This window comes from Pinus tabuliformis, chromosome 6, assembly GCF_031772625.1.
Source record: "Pinus tabuliformis cultivar Carrire ecotype Pingquan chromosome 6, CPIR1, whole genome shotgun sequence".
NCBI lineage: Eukaryota > Viridiplantae > Streptophyta > Pinopsida > Pinales > Pinaceae > Pinus > Pinus tabuliformis.
The window spans coordinates 747,072,146-747,093,830 of record NC_142292.1 but is presented as its reverse complement, the minus strand read 5'-3'; the positions used below and the strand labels follow the sequence as shown (position 1 = coordinate 747,093,830).

Sequence of the window (21,685 nt, the reverse complement as noted above, 5' to 3'; positions counted from 1 at the left end):
CTGCAGCTCTGATACCATGTAAAGATTCCTGAACCGGAACTCCTATTCCAGCAAACTGATGTTACTTCTCCTACTTGTTAATCCGTACAAGTTATTTACTTTGTTCTACGGTAAATATTGAAGTAAATACACTGCAGCCTTCACTTAATTAAATATATATGCGGAAACAAGAGACTGAGCAAGAAAGATAATACAACACAATTGACGCTGTTATTTTTGGACAAATGTCCCTAGAAAAACCCAATGAAGGAAAACCAGTGCAACAGATCTAAGGGTTTTATTATTATGCAGTAGCAAATCTGAGTACAATTCTTGGATGGTCAACTAGCAATCCGATACAGAGAGAAACTGGACAAAACGAATGGTGAAATGCTCTCACCCAGTCACTGGGAGAATCTGAGTATGATCACATTGTACCCTTTGCGCAGAACTGCATCACTCCCATGCAGTTCTTGCATCACCTCTGTTGGGTATCACACTGCTCCTTTTCTGAACCATATGCTAGCTGGAAAATCCAAATCTCTACCTCCCAATCTCACACCCAGCTCCCAGCTACTGAAACTCGATTTCTTTAGTAGGAATTTGATCTCCCTCTAAGGTCTACGTTGCCACTGCATCAGCTCTGCGTGGGCCAATGTCTGCCTCTCTTTGGACGTCGTTTTGCCCTCTCTCTGCCTCGTACTCTCCGGCCCAGGAAAACTTCCTTCTTTCGAATACTCACTGCCCTCTCTACAAGAAATCTACTCGATCAGAATTTCCTCCTGAGAACTCACTTCATAAATTTGATCTCTTGATCTCTCGGTGTGTTTTCCAAATGACCCTCAAGCTCCTTTAAATAATCTTCTCATTGACATTCAACGGCCCAGATTAAAAGCTAATCAATGGCTAATTTTATATTAGCTTGATCCATGTCTTCTTCTAGAAGTTACACCCATAATTAGATTAATACCCATTAATATTTTTAATTTCCTAAATTGATCTCTTGATCTCTCGGTGTGTTTTCCAAATGACCCTCAAGCTCCTTTAAATAATCTTCTCATTGCATTCAACGGCCCAGATTAAAAGCTAATCAATGGCTAATTTTATATTAGCTTGATCCACGTCTTCTTCTAGAAGTTACACCCACAATTAGATTAATACCCATTAATATTTTTAATTTCCTAAATTTAGACTTAGGGACTGATTACAAAATATTAATTGTTTTAATAAAATTGTTTCTAGGTGGAATTTCCCAAAACGCTTTTTGGGTTTTTTGGAATACATGTGCCCAAGCCTCCTTGCAAAATTTGAGACCTAGAGCACATCCGATACTACCCCAAATCAACAACCCTAGCAAGAAGTATTCAGTACATTTATCAAGATATAGTTGATATTGTTGGTGAAGGTTTCTCCCTTGAGGACCCCTTCTTGTAGGACCTTGGTCTTCAATGTTAATCTTGATTAGACAAGAGATTGTTCTTCCTCCTTGATTTTAATATTTTACTCCTAATCCTTCTATGAAATAGACCAATTTTGAGTTTTCCTTCTTGACTCCATAAACATCTTTGATTCACCTTGATTTCAATGCCTTTATTGGATTTGGCACTGACCTCTAATTCTTTCCATCACCTCTTTCAACATCCTAAAAACCCGATAACAATGTTTTACTAAAGCTACTCTCATTTCACCTTATGCATCATTATCTTTAGTAATCCTACTAGGGATACCCCACTTGAGCTGGAGGAGAGTCAATCTAAAGTAAAGAGGATATGTTACATAGGTGATAGTGGTCACTATCCTAACCAGTGTTATGGGAATCGGATAGGAACTAGCTCGTCAAAACAGTTTGGGGGTCAAACCGGTCCTGTTAGAGGTTTCAAACCAAAAATGGCTGGTTTGGTACCAACTCGGCTGGTTTTGTATCAAACCAGCAGACTTAACAATTTTTTAGGATTTCAAGGTTGGGGGGGGTTGCGACGTTTCAATTGGATGTTGTCATGTACGAGCGTATGGAACTAGTATTTAATCAAGAAAACCAAGCCCTCTATGTACCTTGATGATAGTGGCATTGGTTGTTGAACTCCTCTATCATGACCCTACTAAAAACATACCCATCACTCAAACAAAATCTTGACTTGACATGCTACATTTTTTCTATATTATTTTAATGCTTAGAGGGTGATTTTGATGACAATGATCCCAGTATAGGCAATGATTTTGATGATACGTAGGTGTTTGTTGTAGCATGATTTTTTTGGAGGCTAGAGGCCATCTAGACCCTGTTTGTTGATGCATTTTTGGTTCAGAGATGGATCACACTTGATGCTATTTTCTTACATGCTATATAAATGAGAACTTCTGCTTATTTCTGTATAAGTGGTTTGGATTCATATAGATGCACATGATTATATATGTTTTTCTTTAAAATTTGAATATTTTGTGTGTTTTTTGTTGATCAGTTTTTTTAGTCTGGTTTATTTACCAGTTCCAACCGGTTCTGAGTTCAGAGGGTTTTCTGGATCGATCACCAGTTTGGTTTTGATAACACTGGTCCTAATAGTTGCCCCTTGAGTTGTACCTTGTGGATTAGGGCTTTTATTATTAAGCACAATTTCAGAGGTATCAAGCCCCTAGGGCCAAGACAAGATTAGCTCCTTATATCACGTTCATTACATGAACATAACAGCCATGTGCATTACAAACCTATCTATCATCTATGCTATTATACATAATAGTCTTTGATGAACAGTAGTTCTTGTTAGTCATGGATTACACACTTTATATGAACTTCTTAAAGGGTTTAATGGTTAACCTATTCACTTTTTTGAAGTAGCATGAACATATTAGTCACATCAAGTGTCACACTCTGGTGTGATACTTATTGGAGAAACGTCCAGCTGATCATGTGCAATGTATGCTCTCTTAATAAATTTAGCTGCAGTCATTTTTTTCCCAATTATTGTAGGACAATATGAATTGCACTAACAGAAATTTATAACTGTGGACATTACAGTAAGTTAAAAATACTCGACACATGACTATAAGAATTATTGTTATCTAATATGCACAACTAACAACCAAATTTAACATTTCATTGACAACAACGAAATTTAAAATTGTTTTCCAGTTATCTCAAATCCAGTGGTAAGGAATTGGAAGATATTTTTCAATCAACATGAATGAAAGTAGCATGAATGATGAATCACATATAACTACACCTGAGCTAGTATATCTATAGTGCGGCGTAGAAGGCGAGCAAGGTCTCCATCATCTAATCCACAATCCATCATAATTTCTCTCCATGTTAAACCAGAAGCCCAAGCCTCAACCATACCTGCAAACTGCAAATCCAGGTCGCAACTAATCTGCCAAAAACAAAAGATATGATTTCCTGTAAGAACATCATAAAGTAAAATGACCTAGAATTCAGCATTAACAGATGGCATAAGAGCTTTAATATGACTGAGGTATTTTGAACATAACGCTCACCTCCACATTATGTTTGACTTGTAATTGCAGAAGTGATGCACGCTCCTCTTCTAAAATTTGTATAACATCATTGACTGTACTCGATGCTTCATAAATGTAACTAGAGGAATGCAAAGATAAACACTCATTATAATGCGATAAAAGTCCAGTCTCACAAGTCAAAAGACTACTCATGCTACAAGAAATTAAACATCCCCTGAGGCCTACATTGAGAACAACATTTCAAATGAAATGTTTGGAAGAACCATAGTCATAGCCTCGCAGAAAACAACCTTTTAGTTTCTTCCTTTGTAATATACCCCAAAATTTTCAAGGGTTCTATAATATAGAACTACTTCAATCATTGGTCCAGGCATTGAACTTTTATAGAAAAGGAACCTTCCCATTTTGTCCATGTGTTCTTCTATGTCGGGTACATTCTAACATTTGTTGGCTCTAAATCTGTGATATCTTGTTATTGTCATGGGAATTCAGTAATCTCCTAGTTGTTCTGTGACTAATTTTTGTTCAAGTCAAAAAAATGAACAAAAGTGCTGCATATGCTAACAAAAAAAAACATCATACAAATCTGCTAACGTCTATCTGAAGGATGGAAGGAAGGCCCTTGAGAGACTAAGCTTGAGCATCACAGAGTCTAGCATCTCTCGAAATCAGGGCCTTCACATCCGCATACATCATCCCACAAAGGGATTTGATAGAAAATCGTAGGATATTAAAACATTGCGTCTCACCCTCAAAATGTAGTATAGACAACCTAATTCAATACAATGCCAGACTCTTCAAAAGTGAGGATCAACTTCATCCAAATCTCCTAGCAAGACATCTTTCTACAATAAATGCTTGTAGAGGATATGGTTTCAGGAGGTCCAGAAAAGTTCACAACAGTTTCTAGCAGATTTGAAATTCCAAAAGATGTGCAATATAATCTCCGTACTCCCATAATGTTGACACAGTGCATCTGTAAAGTCAGCTTTCGCAAGTGTAGCTTTGAAATGACAACCGTGGTACATCACCATTCAAGCAAAGACTCTTAACAGAAATAGGATATGCACAGCTTGAATAAAGTTTTAACATAGTTTTAGGTCAAGGTAATGTTATTTCTTGTAAATGTAAATATCAATGCACATCATATCTAAGATGTTATTGAGTTATCTCACATTCCATTTTTCTTTTTTTTTTCTGTTTTTCTATACAAGAGTATAGTTTTGGTACTCCAATTCATTTTGCTGAAATACTATAGCTTTCAGTTAGCATACATATTAAAAAAAATCATTTTATTAGAATAGGATATACCTTACCCTGTTAATATGTACAAACGGTCTTCTATGAATAGCATTAATACCTACCTCTCTTTTTGTTTGAAAAAAAAAACATTATATTACATGATTGCACAAAAAAGATGCATCAAAGCATACAAATTGACGAACAAGGATGCCATCTTACAGGCTATGCCTCTTAACATAGGTAACAAGTACTGGCATATCTTCCTGAGCTACAACCTCATGAGTGTCTAAACCCTTAAGGATAGTGCTAATTCTGGTTGAAACTGAAGCTCTAATTCTGTTACGAGCATTTCAGCCTCACCAAATCGAAAGTGGATTCATTCCCATTGAAGCTAGTACATTGAAATATCATTTTTGGGAGAAAGGATATCCATGTCAACCTTGTGACATTCCATAATCCTATGTCCTGTTACTTGATTATCCACATCTCCAGAAATGGCTTACTTCTGATAAAGACAGTTGATAAAAAGGACTGGCATACTTAGAGGCAATCCACTGGCCAAACACTCATGCAATTCTGCAATTGCATAACAAATACCCAATAGGCTTGTAAGTTCTTGTAGCATTGGATGTGTTCTAGCCACGAAATTTGGTGGAGAGGCTAGAATACATGAGATCTCCAAACCCCATAAATCGTTTCTGGAAATTCCACTTACAAATGGCTTAATTAGATTATTAGCCGATTTTTAAATATTTCATAAGTCTAAACTTGGGGAATATGGCTAATTAATCAGAATTAATTAAGTCAAGGTGAGAATTCTCTAGAAACTCACACGGATCGATCCAGAAATGATTTGAGCCATCGATTAAGATTTAATCTTGGTCGTTGGAGTCCCAACAGGAAGATATAAGAAGGGATTGATGTGGTGATGGAGAATGCACCAGAATCACTTGGAGAATTTGATTTTCCAGAGTAGCAGCAGTCAGTTGCTGGAGAGTTTGAGCTTTAGTGAGGCAATAGAGATAGTGAGGGGCAGGGACAGTGATCCGAAGGAAGTTTTCCAGATCTGGAGAGGCAGCAGCAAGAGGGCCAAGTTATTCCCAATGAGGCAGTGCAGAGGACTGCGCAGTTGCTTCAGAGAAGCAGTTTGATTTGCTGGAGAGAAATTCATTCTTAGTTCTAGAGGCCGGGTAGAGGGTCCAGAGTACCAGAGAGGCGATTTTCTCAGCAGAGACAAGCAAAACGACTTCATCAGAGGCAAATTGGAGGTTTGACATCATAGGGTCTGCGCAGAACAATGTAGAGGGTCTAGGAAGCCAAGTTTTCTGCAGGAAGTTGTGCTAGGATTGCTTGTGGAAGAAGGGTAATTCCCTTAAAATAATTTTGCCCATATTTTCTTGTTGTTTGGATTGCCAATTGGGCATCCATAGATTGTACTCAGATTTTCACTGCTACATAATAATAAAACCCTCACTGCTGCACCAGTTTTCCCAAGTTGGGTTTTTCCAGGGACAATTGTCCAAAAATAACAGTGTCATTTTTATGTGTGTGTGCTAGTATATTCTCAGTTCCAATGCCACTTATTTTCTACAATTTTATTTGTGAAGGTTGCAATTTGTTTATTTCGATGTTGTCGTAGCAATCAACTGAATAATTAATTTATCACTTAGAAGTAATAATACCCGTCGCTGAAATAGGACTTCAGTTTCAGAATTTTCACATGGTATCAGAGCGTAAGTGATCAATCGGAAGCTCAGAAGCGAATGAAAGAATTTCACTGCTCAGAGGGAGCAACAGGCCAAAATTCTCAAAGGCAGTGCAGTATCCAGACTGGCAGGCCGAATTGCAAGGGTAGAAAAATTCAATTTTCAGTTGCAGGAGTGCAAAAAAGTCGAATTGTCCAGGATTGTAATTCCAACAGTCAGAGGGAGCAACTGCAGCTCAGATTTTCACTAATTAGATTTATGGTTGGACGCAGAGGGTTTTGCTGCAGGTTCCAGAATTCGCGTCGGGTGGAAGAGAAAAGGCACACATAGCAAAGGGAAAATTTTATTCAGGGAACTTCGAGTCTCAAAAGTTCGAATTTCCAGTTGTAGATTGGTAGTAGCAGCTAGCAGATCCACGCATTCTAGAAGGGAGTGCGAATAACAAAGCAACAGTCAAGCACCAGGAAAGAGGGAGTTTTCGACAATTTTAGAGATGGCCACTGTAGGGCCTAGAGATGAGGATAGGTTGGATAGAGCTTCCAACTATGTCATATGGAAGGCTAAGATGTCCTTCCTTCTAGACGGATATGGTCTAAAAGCCGACATTGATAATGTAGTGGCAATTCCTCAAGATGCAGACCAACTGAAGGAATATAGGAAGGAGATGGCACAGGTGAAGCGGTTGATCCTAGATGGAGTCCAGGTCCATATAGTCTCACATATAGAGACTAAGGGAACGACCAAAGAGATGTGGGATGGTCTCTCTACGCTAGAGGAGAAACTGAGATGCATCAAGATGCAGAAGGGGGAGGCATAGATCCCTTCCTCACCAAGATTCAGGAGATTCGAGATCAACTATCAGTTGTTGGGGCAATGCCTCAACCTTCAGAGCTAGTACGATTGGCATCTCTTAGGGTTGGCTGGTCTTCGTCCACAGTAAATTGGGCAAAAAAACATTACGAGGATGGGGTAGACTGTGGGTTGATTTGCAGCAAGACGAGTTAAGACGAGCTCTGTTGAAGAGCTCCATCAATGGCAGCAATAGAAGTGGACATAAGGTGGTGAAGGAGGAGGAGAATGTGGCCCTTGCATCTAAGGGTCCTAGTCAGGGGTAGGGGGAGCAGAGAAAGAAGAAGGACCTATCTAAGGTCAAATGAAGGTGTGTCAAGTTTGGCCACTACAATACCCAATGTCCTCTCATAAAAAAGGACAAAGAAGAGAAGCAGGACCAGGCGGCAACACATTAGATAGGTTGTCCTCCAGGTTGGGGTGATACTTCACTATGATGGCCCACATACGTCTAGGATTGAGGTGGGGTGACTTGGAGTTGTAGCCCAAGAGAGCTATAAAGGTTAGGCAGGGTCCTTGCGGAGTCCACCTCATGGATCATTACCGGGCTACGAGGGCCCACAGTATTCAGTAGCAGGATGGATCAGTGGCAGTTGAAGCAACCAGTACCAGAGTGACAATTCCAAACTACTAGAGTCAAATACTGAGGAGCACAGTGCAGTTTTGAAAACGGAGAAGGTGGCTCAATGCAAAGTTGGCAGTAGCCCAGATTCTTCAGTGACAGTGCAGATGTTAGTAGCAGTCAGGACTTGAGAGACAAATGTTGATTTTTAGGTAGCACTGGATGTGCTCTAGCTCTGAAATTTTGTGGAGGGGCTAGAACACATGAGATCTCCAAGACTCAGAAATCGTTTGGTGAAATTCCACTCGAATTGTATTTTATTAAAATAATTAATATTTTTAATGGGGTATTAAAATATTAATGGGTATTAATAAAAATATGGGTGAGAAGCTTCTAAGAGACGAGGATCAAATCTAATTTAATCTTGGTGATTGATTAGAGATTAGATCACGGCTATTGATTTCTCAACAGGAAAAGTATAAAGGGAGGCTTGGGGTCAGTTGGAGAACACACACAGTGAGAACAACACTTGAGCTAATTCAAAATTATGGGGTGTGGTTTGTTGAGGATTTCGGAGTAAGCTTCTAGTGCAGAGAGGGGCAGTTCGGCAGAGGGACTTCCGTCCAGGGCCAAGAATACGTAGCAGAGAGGCAAAGCAACACCAGGGAGAGACAACGCAGCTCCAGAAAGGGTGATGCAGAGGCTGGAGGGCTGATGTAGCCACTTAGAGGCAATGTTGGGGTTTCTGTGAGGCAGATAAGACAACAGTTCAACAAATCGATTTCTGAGCCGGGAAGGCTCACTGGGAGGGTGACGAGAACACACACAGTGAGAACAACACTTGACCTAATTCAAAATTATGGGGTGTGGTTTGCTTAGGATTTCAGAGTAAGCTTCTAGTGCAGAGAGGGTCAGTTCGGCAGAGGGACTTCCGTTCAGGGCCGAGAATACATAGTAGAGAGGCAAAGCAACACCAGGGAGAGACAACGCAGTTCCAGAAAGGGTGATGCAGAGGCTAGAGGGCTGATGTAGCCACTTAGAGGCAATGCTGGGGTTTTTGTGAGGCAGATAAGACAACAGTTCAACAAATCGATTTCTGAGCCGGGAAGGCTCACTGGGAGGGTGACGCAACTCCTAGAGGATGTGACACAGTTCTAGCACAGAGCTAGGAGCAACCATCGTTGCATGACACAGGAGACAACACGTCACCTGTGGGGTTTGTTCATCAAGTTGCTGGATTCACCAAAATATTTGTCTCCGGATAGAGGTACTTCTGTCAGGTTATTCTCTATTGGGTGAGCCGGATTTGGCACCCTAGTTGTATTAAAAATTTTGCTTAATAACAAAACCCTCATATCTGTTGCACCGGTTTTCCTGCACTGGGTTTTTCCAGGGACGTTTAGTCCAAAAATAAGTGTCCTTTGTGTGGTTGTCTCATTTATTTTCAGTACTTGACCTGTATATTGGTGTAGGCTACAGTGTATTTGCATTAATATTTTCTGAATAATTCTGAAAATAACTTGTTAAATGAAGAACACAAGCAGGTAATGCAAATCAGTTTACTGTAGTAGGATTTTTGGTTTATTATATTCAGAAATTTTCACAACAGATGCATCATACTGAACAAAGTTGATTCAGTGTTTTGGATGCTTTTCAGTTGCAGATGTTGCAGTTGCAACAACAACAAAGTTGCAGTGCAGATGCAGAGTTGGCAACAATATAACAATGTCAACAACAACACAGATGCAGCATCAGAGTTGCGCAGTGGTTGGTGGGCAGTAGCAGCTAGACATCAACAGCGTGACAGGCGGTGATACAAACACAGGATGTTGTGACAGGATGTGCAACGCCAGACATAACACATTACTCATTAAGAGAAAGTGTTAGTTTTTGTAGCATCGAATGTGTTCTAGCCACGAAATTTGATGGAGCGGCTAGAATACATGAGATCTCCAAAACCCATAAATCGTTTCTGGAAATTCCACCTAGAGATGGCTTAGTTAGATTATAAGCCGATTTTTAAATATCTCCTAAGTCTAAACTTAGGTAATTTAGCTAATTAATTAGAATTAATGTAGTCAAGGTGAGAATTCTCTAGAAACTCACACGGATCGATCTAGAAATGATTTGAGCCATCAATTAAGATTTAATCTTGGCCGTTGGAGTCCCAACAGGAAGATATAAGAAGGGATCGATGTGGTGATGGAGAATGCACCAGAGTCACTTGGAGAATTCGATTTTCCAAAGTAGTAGTAGTCAGTTGCTGGAGAGTTCGAGCTTCAGTGAGGCAACAAAGATAGTGAGGGGTAGGGATAGTGATCCAGAGGAAGTTTTCCAGATTCAGAGAGGCAGTAGTAAGAGGGTCGAGTTATTCCCAGTGAGGTAGCATGGAGGACTGTGTAGTTGCTTCAGAGAAGCAGTTTGATTTGCTAGAGAGAAATTCGTTCTCAGCTCCAGAGGTCGAGTAGAGGGTCTAGCATACTGGAGAGGCAATTTCCTTAGCAGAGACAGGCATAACGACTTCATCAGAGGCAGGTTGGAGGCTTCACATCATAGGGTCTACACAGAGCAGCGCAGAGGGTCTAGGAGGCCGAGTTTTCTGAAGGAGGTTGTGTCAGGATTCCTTGTGGAAGAAGGGTAATTTCCTTAAAATAATTTTGCCCAAATTTTCTTGATGTTTGGACTGGCAGTTTGGCATCCATAGACTGTACTCATATTTTCATTATTGAATAATAATAAAACCCTCATTGTTGCACCAATTTTCCCAAGTTGGGTTTTTCCGAGGACAATTGTCCAAAAATAACAGTGTCATTTTTGTGTGTGTGCTAGTATGTTCTCAGTTCCAACGCTATTTATTTTCTGCAGTTTTATTTGTGAAGGTTGCATTGTGTTGATTTCGATGTTGTTGTAGTAATAAACTGAATAATTGATTTAGTAGTTAGAAGTAATACCAATTGCTGCAATAGGATTTCAGTTTTGGAATTTTCACAAGGCTCTGCTTTTTTACAAATCATGCAACACCCATCTGTCAGAAACCTAGACATGAGCAGTTAAGTTTGTCTATAACCACTAGGTCTTGAATGACCACTAACCATCCAATCATCTTGGACTTAAAGGATGTTTCCCAAACATCTTGGCACGTCCTAGTCCATTTGGCTTCAACATCTTGTAGGGGCCATATTTTATTAAGCAATTTTGTAATTGGGGGATTTGGTCAAATTTATTAAAATAGATATTTACTTATATAGTTCATAAAATGCTTGTCATCTCACCACTTTCAATCCTCCCAAATTTCTCATTGGTCATCCAAGCTCATTTTGAATACACTGGACTTTGGAATAATCTTGTAGAGTTCCATTAAAAATTGTTTGGTAGCAACTAGCCATCATTTAGTACAATTGATAACTCAACAACTCAGTTAACCTCACCTATTTATAACACAAGTCTCCCCAAGTGTTAAAACCCTTCTTAGTTATCCTCTTTTGAACAAAACAAAAAAATAAATTAATTTGTCCACTATTAAACATACACAAATATATATTAAGCTGAAGGGGTTAGATCAACCAGTTGATGCCAATGTTGTTGGACATTTTTCTAATTCCATGCTCATAGATGCCTAGTTCATATCCCCCTAGGTGAGAAAAACTAGTCTAGGCCAATGGGTTTACTAGGGTTCCATCCATGAATGTGGAGAAGCATCTCTTAGGTTTCCTTACAAGCTTTTCTTGAGAAAAAGGGAAGAGACTATACCGAGTACTGACCATGATAACAAATCCCATCTATCCACTTTAATCATAAGTGATCTAATGTATCTCCTAGAATATTCATTTCCATGCCTCCTAAATCTGCTATATGAAATTTTAATAATGTTGCAATTACTAGTCATTATTCTTCTATCAAATTTGATTATTTGTCTTCTGCAATTTCTTTGGGCAAATACTGAATAAAACACAACTGCAACTTCACAAAAAATAAATAAACCACAAGAATTGAGAAAATATTGCACACACAAATAATGAACATTGATATATTTGGACAAATGTCCTTGGAAAAACCCCAGTGTGGGGAAAATTAGTTATGTAGATGAGTATTTTATTTATTCTTCAGCAAAATTTGTGATTGAAAAATTACAACCGTTTGTTGTAAATTAGCAAACCTCCAGAAAATTGTTTCCTTCACTTCTATAAGTCATTTTGGTTTCTTAGAGACAACTCATCTCCTTTGATCCAATTCAACCTTCCTCTAGAGCCTCGAACTGGTCCACATGTGCGGCCCTGGTAAGTTAGCCCTCACTGGCAACCTCACACTGGCTAGAAATAAACTCGGCCTCCTATTCAAAATCGACTTCTACTGGAAAACTCAGTTTGTCCTATGCAAATTGATCACTCTAGCAAATTTCTCCTTGCTCCATGTTAGAGTCCTATGTCTAGGAATCTTGCTCATGTTAGTCTTGCTATGTATCTAAGCTCAAATTTGTAAATATTAGTCATGATCACCTGACTATTATTGTTCAAAGAGGTCTAGGTTTAGATTAGGTGTCATGTAAAGGTGTTTATTTTGTTAAGAGTCCAATGTCTAAAGTCATGTGTTTTCCTTACAAAGGGTAATCATGGGAAGTCTTTGGTCACTTTGGAAAAAGTACAAAAATCATGTTTTACAAATCCTTGGTTATTGTGAGTTGGTCACCATTCTAAGTCATTGTTAGTAGGTCACCTAAGTCTAGAGGCTATGTCTACATCAAAAGAAATCATGAAATGATCTTGGCACAGATTTGGAGGCTCTTTGGTATCAGTTTGAATGTCATTTCAAAAGGACAACTCATGATCTCAACAGGGAATAACGGTCAGAAGGATAGTCCTTCCTTTTCCCAATGCGTTGTGTTTTCAAAAAAGCATTGCACATTCATGATTTTCTTTCTAAATCACGATTAGCGCCTTCATTTCCACTCTAGGCCATTCCACGTGATCATTTGAACTTGCCTCTTCATCCCATATCATTCATCTCTTCATCATCTGCATCAGAAAGCTCAGGTTGCTCGTTTCATTCGCTGTGAAAGGGAGCCAAGGGCGCTGCGAGTTCACATAGCAGGGTTGCAGGAATCGCCCCCCCCCCCCCCCCCCCCCGGATCCTAACCCGGAACCGCGACCCGTGCGGAATCGTTTCGGAATCCCTTGGCGAAGCGCGATTCCAGATTGAAGGTGGCGCGGTTCCGTTTTTTAAAGCCGATTCCTGGTTTTTAGGTGGCGGTAGCCCGGATCCGCGCTTCGGAGGGCGGTTCTGGCATCCGGTTGCGCCACGCAACCCGCCCGGAAGCGCACGCAACCCCGACGCAACCCGGACGCAACCTTTGAGTTGAAGGGAAAATTGCTGAGTAAAAGATTATTATAAATGCAGGAACAATTGTTGGAAAAGAGGCTGAATTACTGGGGATGTTTCGGGGTCTAACCATTCCATCAGCTGATCCGAATTGATGATTCCAGGGCTGAGTTACTCTATTCCTGAAGGGGCCGAGTTATCTTTTTGTGGGCTGATTTCCTCTAATTCACCTAAGGTCAAGTTCTGAAGTGGAGGCCGAATTGTATGCTTTCCAGGGGGTCAATTTGTGGGGAGGACGACTTTCCGCAAGAGGCCAAATTCATTTCAGTGGTGGGCTGAGCACAATTTTCAGAATTAAATGAAGAGGTTGAATTACTGATTTACAGAAGGCCGAATTTCCCTTTCTTAGTGGCTGAACCTGTGTGTCTATTGCTAAGTGTACCAAGGCATTTGAAGGTGAAATTGTAAATGGTTTCTCTGCTAGAAGAATCACGAGTTATCTCAGCATTGTACATGAGTGGACTGGTGGTATTTTGGCACTTTGAGGGAAGAATACATGTTTTAACCTCTGCTGAAGCTTAATTTGTCTTTCTGTTGATTTTCTGGCCCTGTACATACATCTACAGCTGTCACATCTTCTATTATTCACTGGTATTTTGAATCTCAGTCCTCCTTTTATTGCTGAAGTGTATGTATTAGAGATGGGCATGCATTTAAATTTAATATGAAGTGGATATCAGCATTTCTCAAACACTCCTCTCTTGTTTGTTTATCACTGTTCATGACCTTATGCTAAGTTGTAAAAGAGATACCTACAGTACACTGCCTACAAACTGTTTGTGAAACTCCTCGGTGAACTAAATCTTACAAACTCAGAGAGATGGACTGATATTTAATTTTATATGCTGTCATGTGATGTTCATCTCTCCTAAGTTGCTTGTTACCACTCACTGCGGTTGGAACCATCATTAGAGTTGCACTAATTTATGGTGTCCCACTATTTGAAAATGAAATTATTCAAATCACACTTGCAGCAGAAGGTTCATGACATGTTTGACAAAAAACTCTCACTGAAAGGACTCATTGAAAACTCAGAAAATTCGTGGTCGTTTTGGGAAATTCTCGAGCGGGAATATTACAAATATTTTCTTCTCATTTTTAGAATAGCTATTGGAATTGCTTTTGCACTTCTTAATCTAGACAACCAATAAAAGAATACAAGCAACCTCTGAACTTGTGTGAACAAATAGTTTCCTTATTTAAAGTGGACAAAAGCATTGAACCAAGGACTTGAACAAGGACCACTTAGTAAAGTACATTAAATCATAATAAGCATACATTCATCAACCACGTGTTTAAATCATCAGACAAATAATGTACAAGACAAAAATAAAGAAGTGGCCCATTTGGGACTACATGCGTTCATGGCTTGACATTCTAACAAAGAAGAAGACACCACATAATTCGTTAAAATAGTCAACAAAATTTACTGAAATTTTAGTATTGAATTACTCAACAACTACAAGAGGTGACAGTTATGACAAGGATAATGACCTATTCTCCCCCGTTGCACAGATGCAAGTATAGGAGCAACGCCTACAACCACCAAACATATACACATAGTGCAAGAACATGCTTTCCAATTGATACTCCTTCATCCCAACTTTTGTTCTTCGCATGACCTAGCCATGCAAGTTTGAATAAGCAACAAATAAAATCTCTAAAGAAATACAAACTTTCTGCACCATAATTATTAATTACTCCCTGGCATGATGCTAAATTTAGTACTAGTATGATACTAGTAACTACAATGGAATCATGGATGCCATATCTATCTTGATTTATGCAAAAATATGCATGTTTTCATGTCTTCTACAATTAATTTGGTATTTGGGATGTTTGTTTTGAGTATAAATGCAAAAAAATATAAAAAAATATATATATATAGCAGACGCTTCCGCGGACGCTTCGCTTCCTAGATTTTTGGAAAATGACGCTTCCGCGCTCCGCGCTTCCGCTTCGCTCCCGCTTCGTGCAACATTGTCACATAGTGCTCAAATTCTCGCATGTTGATGGTCAAACTTCCCTCATAGGTGCAAATATAGCTCTATCTTTATCCTTTAGTCTTGAAAGAACTCTAAAATTGCATATAGAAGCCAACATAAACCATTTAAAGCCTGCAAAAAGTATAAAATTACTGTCGCTGCTCTTCTGAAATTCGCTGCATTTTCTTCCTTTGCACTGTGTTTTTATCCTAATCTGCTGTGATTCCACACAGTGGGTCATATCCCTCTTTTCTCGTTGTCAATTTGCCTTTTTGTTGTGTGAGCCCTTGCATGCAATAGGTGCCTTGGTCTTAAAACTATAACAAAGTTGTTTCCCTTAAAGTTTATGCTCAAGAGTGTTTTAAATAGTAAAATGTCTCCAACATTTCATTTCTGGCTTGTGCGTTGCGACTATCCCTAGTTTAAATTCTTGCCAACAGTTATGAAATTCCAAGTTCTATAGGGTTTGCGTAAGAAAGTATGCAATTGTATGTTTTTGTGTAATTGCTGGATTATATCTTAAGTCGTTGTCAAAAGATTTTAAATATCATAACACCTCCATTGTCACAGAAACAAGTTGATAACCCTAAAACTATTCATTGTTGCAAAAGAGAAACTATGTCAACTCCAAAAGACAAAAAGCACAAAGGGAGAGTCATTGTACATTTTGAACCACAAGATATCACAACCATCAATGCGGATCCAGCAATCAGAATGGCTTATGAACAAGTAGGGTGTATGAGATTCTGTGAGAAAATTTAGGAGTACCATTTACAATTGACAAAGGAATTTGCTAGGGGTTTTGATGGTGTGCAAGCAAAGGTGGGAAGTCTAACTTTTCTAGTCTCAACTCAATCAATAGCTGAGGCCACTAAGATCCCTTTGAGTGGAGAGGAATGGTTCAAAGGTATGGATTTTGATTTGGTTGATTTCAAGGACTTTCTCAAGCCAAAACACCGAAAAGGGTATGGTTTTGTTGTTCCAAGGAGTTATTTACAAGATCACCATAGTAAATTGTTGGAGGTGATCCAAAGGTACTTCACATGTGAAGGGAGGTTCAATAAGGTGTATCACTATCACATTAGGCTCTTAATGCATTTTACTAGCAAGAAATCTTTGAATCTTCCTTATTATTTGTTTAGGAGTCTATCTAAGATGGTTGACCAAGTTCAAAAGCTAGTTTGTTGCATTTTTCATTAACCAAATTGCTGGTACTGAAGGTGCTTGAAAATGCAACAAACTGGCTTTTGAACTTGGGCAAAAATCTTGCCATGGGCAACACAATCTTCAAATAGTCAAAAGGCCAAGAAAGACACTCCTTCAGTTGTGATTAAAGAAGCTTCACCTGCAGCAGCAAGCTCAGTCAAAAAGCCTTTGACTAAAAGCAAATTAGTTGATAAGAAAAGTGCTAAGAAGCTACATTTCTCACCCGAGGTAGAAAAGGTGGCAAGGATACCAAGAACAAGAGTTGCAGCTACGAGATTTCCTGTAGATCCTCCACTTCACCTATTTAAGTTATGGAATCAAAGTGCACACAAAAGGAAGTGGAAATTGATGAGGACCAAAAAATTGGAGAGTTACAAGATCAATTGGACAAGGCCCATTTACCAATAGCATACTTGTAGCAAGAGAATAGGGAACTTAGGCATAAAATATCACAAGAAACTATTAAGCCTAGTGAAGGAGGGCCATCAAAGGAAACGTTGGCACATGTTGCCAAAAGCAAAGGCAAAATGGTCATTGATGTTGAAGAGTTGAAGGAGGAAAATGAGCAGTCAAGGAGACCTAGAACTAGGTTTGCTGCCAAGGTGCAAATGCAAGTAGTGGAGACTGTTCAACCTCAATAGAAGATATTTTTTTTATGGGCAGAAAGAATTTGAGAAGCTTCTGGAACAACTTGAAGGAGTTCAACAACAAGTGGATCAATTTGCAGAAAAGGATCACATGGACAAGTTGTATTTGTTTAGACAGTTAGAAGTTGTTGAGCTTGTCCTTGACAAAGCTAAATACAAGCTGAAGTGGACCTTGCCTCTGCATAGGCAAGTAAAAAGTTTGTATGTTCAGAATTTGGTGTTAAAAGGAAGACTCAAGTTGGTGAAGAAGAAGCTCACTGAAGTCAAGGAATCTGGAAGGAAGAGGAAAAGGGGCAAGTTAGATATACTTGCAGAGGCCAGTACAAAGGTGAATCTCCAGCAGGAAAGCTCAACTCAGCTCTGAAGCTTTGTTTTTTGGCTCAAGAGATCAGAAAAAGGTAATTTTGATGAAATTTGCAAAAACGCAGCAAGGGGCTTGCTGCACTTTTTATATAAATTTTGTTAATGGTGGGATAGTGAAGTTGGAAGTTTTTGTTGTCATGAGGGGAGTTATATGAAGGTTTCAGCATCCACATTGATGTTTCCAACACTTTATATTAAGAAAAGAATCACCATATGTTCAATTTTTGGAGGCGCTGCGAAAGCAGACAGTGTTAGTTTTTGTAGCATTGGATGTGTTCTAGCCTTGAAATTTTGTGAGAGGCTAGAATGCATGAGATCTCCAAAACCCAGAAATCGTTTCTGGAAATTTTGCATAGAAATGACTTAATTAGATTATTAACTAGTTTTTAATTATTTCTTATGTCTAAACTTAAGGAATGTGGTTAATTAATCAATATTAATTAAGTCAAGGCGTGAATCATCAAACTCACACGGATTGATCCAAAGATGATCCTAGCCATTGATTAAGGTTTAATCTTGGTCGTTGGTGCTCCAACAAAGGATTATAAGAAGAGATCGATGTAGTGATGGAGAAGAAACTTGAGCAGTTTGATTTCTTGGTAGATCCATTTCCAGAGTAGCAATAGTCAGTTGCTGGAGAGAGAGTCAGAGATCAAAGTAGTGAGAGAGGGGCAGAGACGGTGAAGTCAGAGGAAGATTTCTAAATCCAGTGAGTGCATTTGCAAAGAGGCAAGTGAGCCATAATGAGGTTGACACAGAGCAACGCAGTAGCCTCTAGAGGCAATTTCGAATATGCTGGGGGAAAGCAGAGTTTCAGTGCCAGAAGTTGGGCTGAGCTTCTGCAGGTCAGGAGAGACATTTTTCTCAGACAATAGCAGACTAGATGGCTTGAGGAAAATTTGGTTCGAGCTGACTGCAGAAATGACTACGCTAGGGTGACGCAGTAGCTACGCAAAGCCAGCTTGGACGGCTTAATTTGAGCTGAGGTTAGAGCACAGATTTGCCTATGGAGTGAGGAGATTTCCTCACTAGATTTTTCTCGAAAGTATTTCTCTGTAGGATTGCCAGTTTCAACATCCAGTTGTACTCAAATTATTTCATTGCTGCTTAATATTAAAACCCTCAGCTGCTACACTGGTTTTCCCAAGTTGGGTTTTTCCGGGGACATTGTTCCAAAAATAACTGCATAAATTTATGTGTGTGTGCTAGCATTTCTTCCAATGCTTTTTATACCGCAGTTTTATTTGTGTAGGTTGTAGTGTGAGTTATTCAGTATTTATTGTAGGAAACAATAAATATATTGTTAATTTAAAATAACAATTAGGAGAATAATTTCCAGTTGCCACAATAGGATTCGGGTTTCCGAATTTTCTCATGGTATCAGAGCGCAGATGATCAGCCAGAGAGCTCAGTAGCGAAGGAAGAGGGAGTTTCGTTGTTCATTGAGGGGTAGCAGATCGAAACCCCAGAGGCATCGCAGTCACCTTGGTCAAGAGGTCGAATTTCTAGAGGAGAATCGATTTTTCTGAGAGGGAGAAAAAATTCGATCTCTCTCGATTGAGGGATTCCAGAGGTAGAGGGAGCAAACCAATATTTTTCACAGAGCAGATCTCTAGCTGGATGTAGTAGTTTTGCAGCAGTTTTCTAGAGCAGAACTAGCGTTGGGTGGAAGAAGAGCACCCACTGAGGGAAAATTTTCCATAGGGAACTTCTAGTCTCAAGAAGTTTGATTTCCCTTGCAGATCAATAGTCATTGTGTTCATAGTTTCTCACTCTAGAAGGGAGTGCAAATAGCTGAGCAAAAAGGAAGAGGAGATTTTCGACATTGTTTGAGATGGCCACTATTGGACTTCGACAGGTTGGGATGGTGCCTCCAACTATGTCATCTGGAAGGCGAGGATGTCCTTCCTTCTGGATGAATATGGCCTGAAACCATTCACAGATGTTGTGGCAGCTATCCCCGCAGCTACAGATCAGCTAAAGGAGTACAGAAAGGAGATCGCACAGGCAAAGAGGTTGATCCTTGATGGTGTTTGAGATCACATTGTTTCACACATGGCTGTCAAAGGGACTGCCAGAGAGATGTGGGAGACTCTCACCATGCTGTACTAGGGCACTTCCGAGCAGTGGAAGATGTACTTAGAGAAGAAGTTGAGGTGCACCAGGATGCAGAAGGGGGAAGGCATAGACCCCTTCCTCACCAGGATTCAGAAGATCAGGGACCAACTTGCAACTGTTGGAGTAGCGCCTCAACCCATAAAGCTAGTGTGATTGGTACTCAACAGTGTCTCAAAGGAGTGGCAAGTATTTGTCCAAAGTATCTTGGGCAGAGACACCTTGCCAGGTAGGACAGAATGTGGGCCGATTTGTAGCAAGAGGAGTTGAGACAAGCTCTAATAAAGAGCTCTATCAGTGGCAGCAGTAGTGGATCGAAGCATGTGAAGGAGGAGATGTGACCCTCGCATCAAAGGGTCTTAGTGATGGATAGGGTGAGCAACGAAAGAAGGACTTGTCAAAGGTCAAGTGCTTCAGATATGGTGAACTTGGTCACTACAATACCCAGTGTCCTCTCAGGAAGAAGGACAAGGAGGAGAAGCAGGACTAGCAGGCAGCATCAACAGAGATCGATAGATTGTCCTCTAGTTTGGAGGAAGACTTTGACATGTTAGTTGACATAACCCCAAGGGTGAAATGGGGTGATTTAGTGTTGTAGCCCCAAAATGCTACAAATGGGCAAGATTCTTGAGGAGGTCCACCTCTTAAATCAGTATCTTGCTACAGGAGCCCGTAGTATTCAATAGCAGGATGGATCAATGACAGTAGATGCAATCAAATGCTAGAGTGATAGATGCAGAGTCTAGTTGCAGTCAAATGCTGGGGAGCACAATGCAGAGTTGGCAGTAGTGCAAGCGGCACAGTGCAAAGCCAACAACAACGCAGATGCCTCAATGACAACACAGATACTAGCAATAGTCAAAGAGTCAGATGACAAATGCATCACATTGATCATAGTTGATTTAGTATTTAGGATGCTTTTCAATTGCAGATGTTGCAGTTGCAGCAACAACAAATGAAGAGGGAGTTGCGGTGCAGATGCAGTGTTGGCAACAATTCAGTAGGGTTAGTAGCAGCACAGATGCATCAGATATCAAAGTTGCGTAGTAGTTGGTGGGCAGCAATAGCCAAACATTAGCACCGTGACATAAGATGATGTAGAGACAGAGTGTTGTCACAAACTAAGAGGGAGTGTTATTTTTTGTAGCATCAAATGTGTTCTAGCCTTGAAATTTTGTGGAGAGGCTAGAATGCATGAGATCTCCAAAACCTAGAAATCGTTTCTGGAAGTTCTGCCTAAAAATGACTTAATTGGGTTATTAACCAGTTTTTAAATATTTCCTAAGTCTAAACTTAGGGAATATGTTTAATTAATCAATATTAATTAAGTCAAGGTGTGAATCATCTAGAAACTTACACGGATCAATCTAGAGATGATACTAGCCATTGATTAAGTTTTAATCTTGGTCGTTGGTGCTCCAATAGAGGATGATAAGAGGAGGTTGATGTGGTGATGGAGAGGGCACTTGAGTAGTTCAATTTCTTGGCAGATCTATTTCTAGAGTAGCAACAGTCAGTTGCCGGAGAGAGAGTCAAAGATCGAAGTAATGAGAGAGGGGCAGAGACAGGGAAGTCAGGGGAAGATTTCCAGATCCGATGACTGCATTTGCAGAGAGGCAAGTGAGCCACAGTGAGGTTGACGCAGAGCAACGTAGTAGCCTCTAGAGGCAATTTCAAATATGCTTGGGAAAAGCAGAGTTTCGGTGCTACAAGCCGAGCAGAGGTTTTGGAGGCCAAGAGAGACATTTTCCCAGAGAGTAGCAGACCAGATGGCTTGAAGAGAAGTTGGTTCGATCTAGGTGCAGAAGTGACTGCGCTAGGGTGACACAGTAGCTGCACAAAGCCAGTTTGAACGACTCAATTTGAGTTGAGGTTAGAGCTCGAATTTGCTTGTGGAGTGAGCAGATTTCCTCACTAGATTTTTCATGCCAGTTTTTCTCTATAGGATTGCCAGTTTCAACATGCAGTTATACTCAGATTATTTGACTGTTGCTTACTATTAAACCCTCAGTTGTTGCATCGGTTTTCCCAAGTTGGGTTTTTCTAGGGACCTTGTTTTGATTTGGGGTAGCATCAGATGTGCTCTAGCCATGAAAATTGGTGGAGAGGCTAAAGCACATGAGATCTCCAAGACCCAGAAATGGTTTGGGGAAATTCCACCCAGTTAGAGAGATATTAAAATAA

The 21,685-nt window shown here is 39.9% G+C and overlaps 1 protein-coding gene across 4 annotated transcripts in view; it reads right to left on the bottom strand.

The window, feature by feature from the left end:
• The window catches only part of EMB25 (DEAD/DEAH box helicase), a 404,169-nt gene that overhangs the window by 28,105 nt on the left and 354,379 nt on the right, over window positions 1-21,685 (bottom strand). For 3 of the 4 annotated variants that reach the window (XM_089421275.1, XM_089421277.1, XM_089421280.1), the window contains 2 exons: window positions 3,469-3,568; window positions 3,198-3,344 (listed from right to left, as the gene is read on the bottom strand). In XM_089421275.1, the coding sequence (XP_089277401.1) occupies window positions 3,198-3,344; window positions 3,469-3,568 (247 nt within the window). Of the gene's footprint in view, window positions 1-3,197; window positions 3,345-3,468; window positions 3,569-14,680; window positions 14,808-21,685 lie in introns of those variants that run through there. The other variant, XM_089421282.1, reaches the window with a different exon arrangement.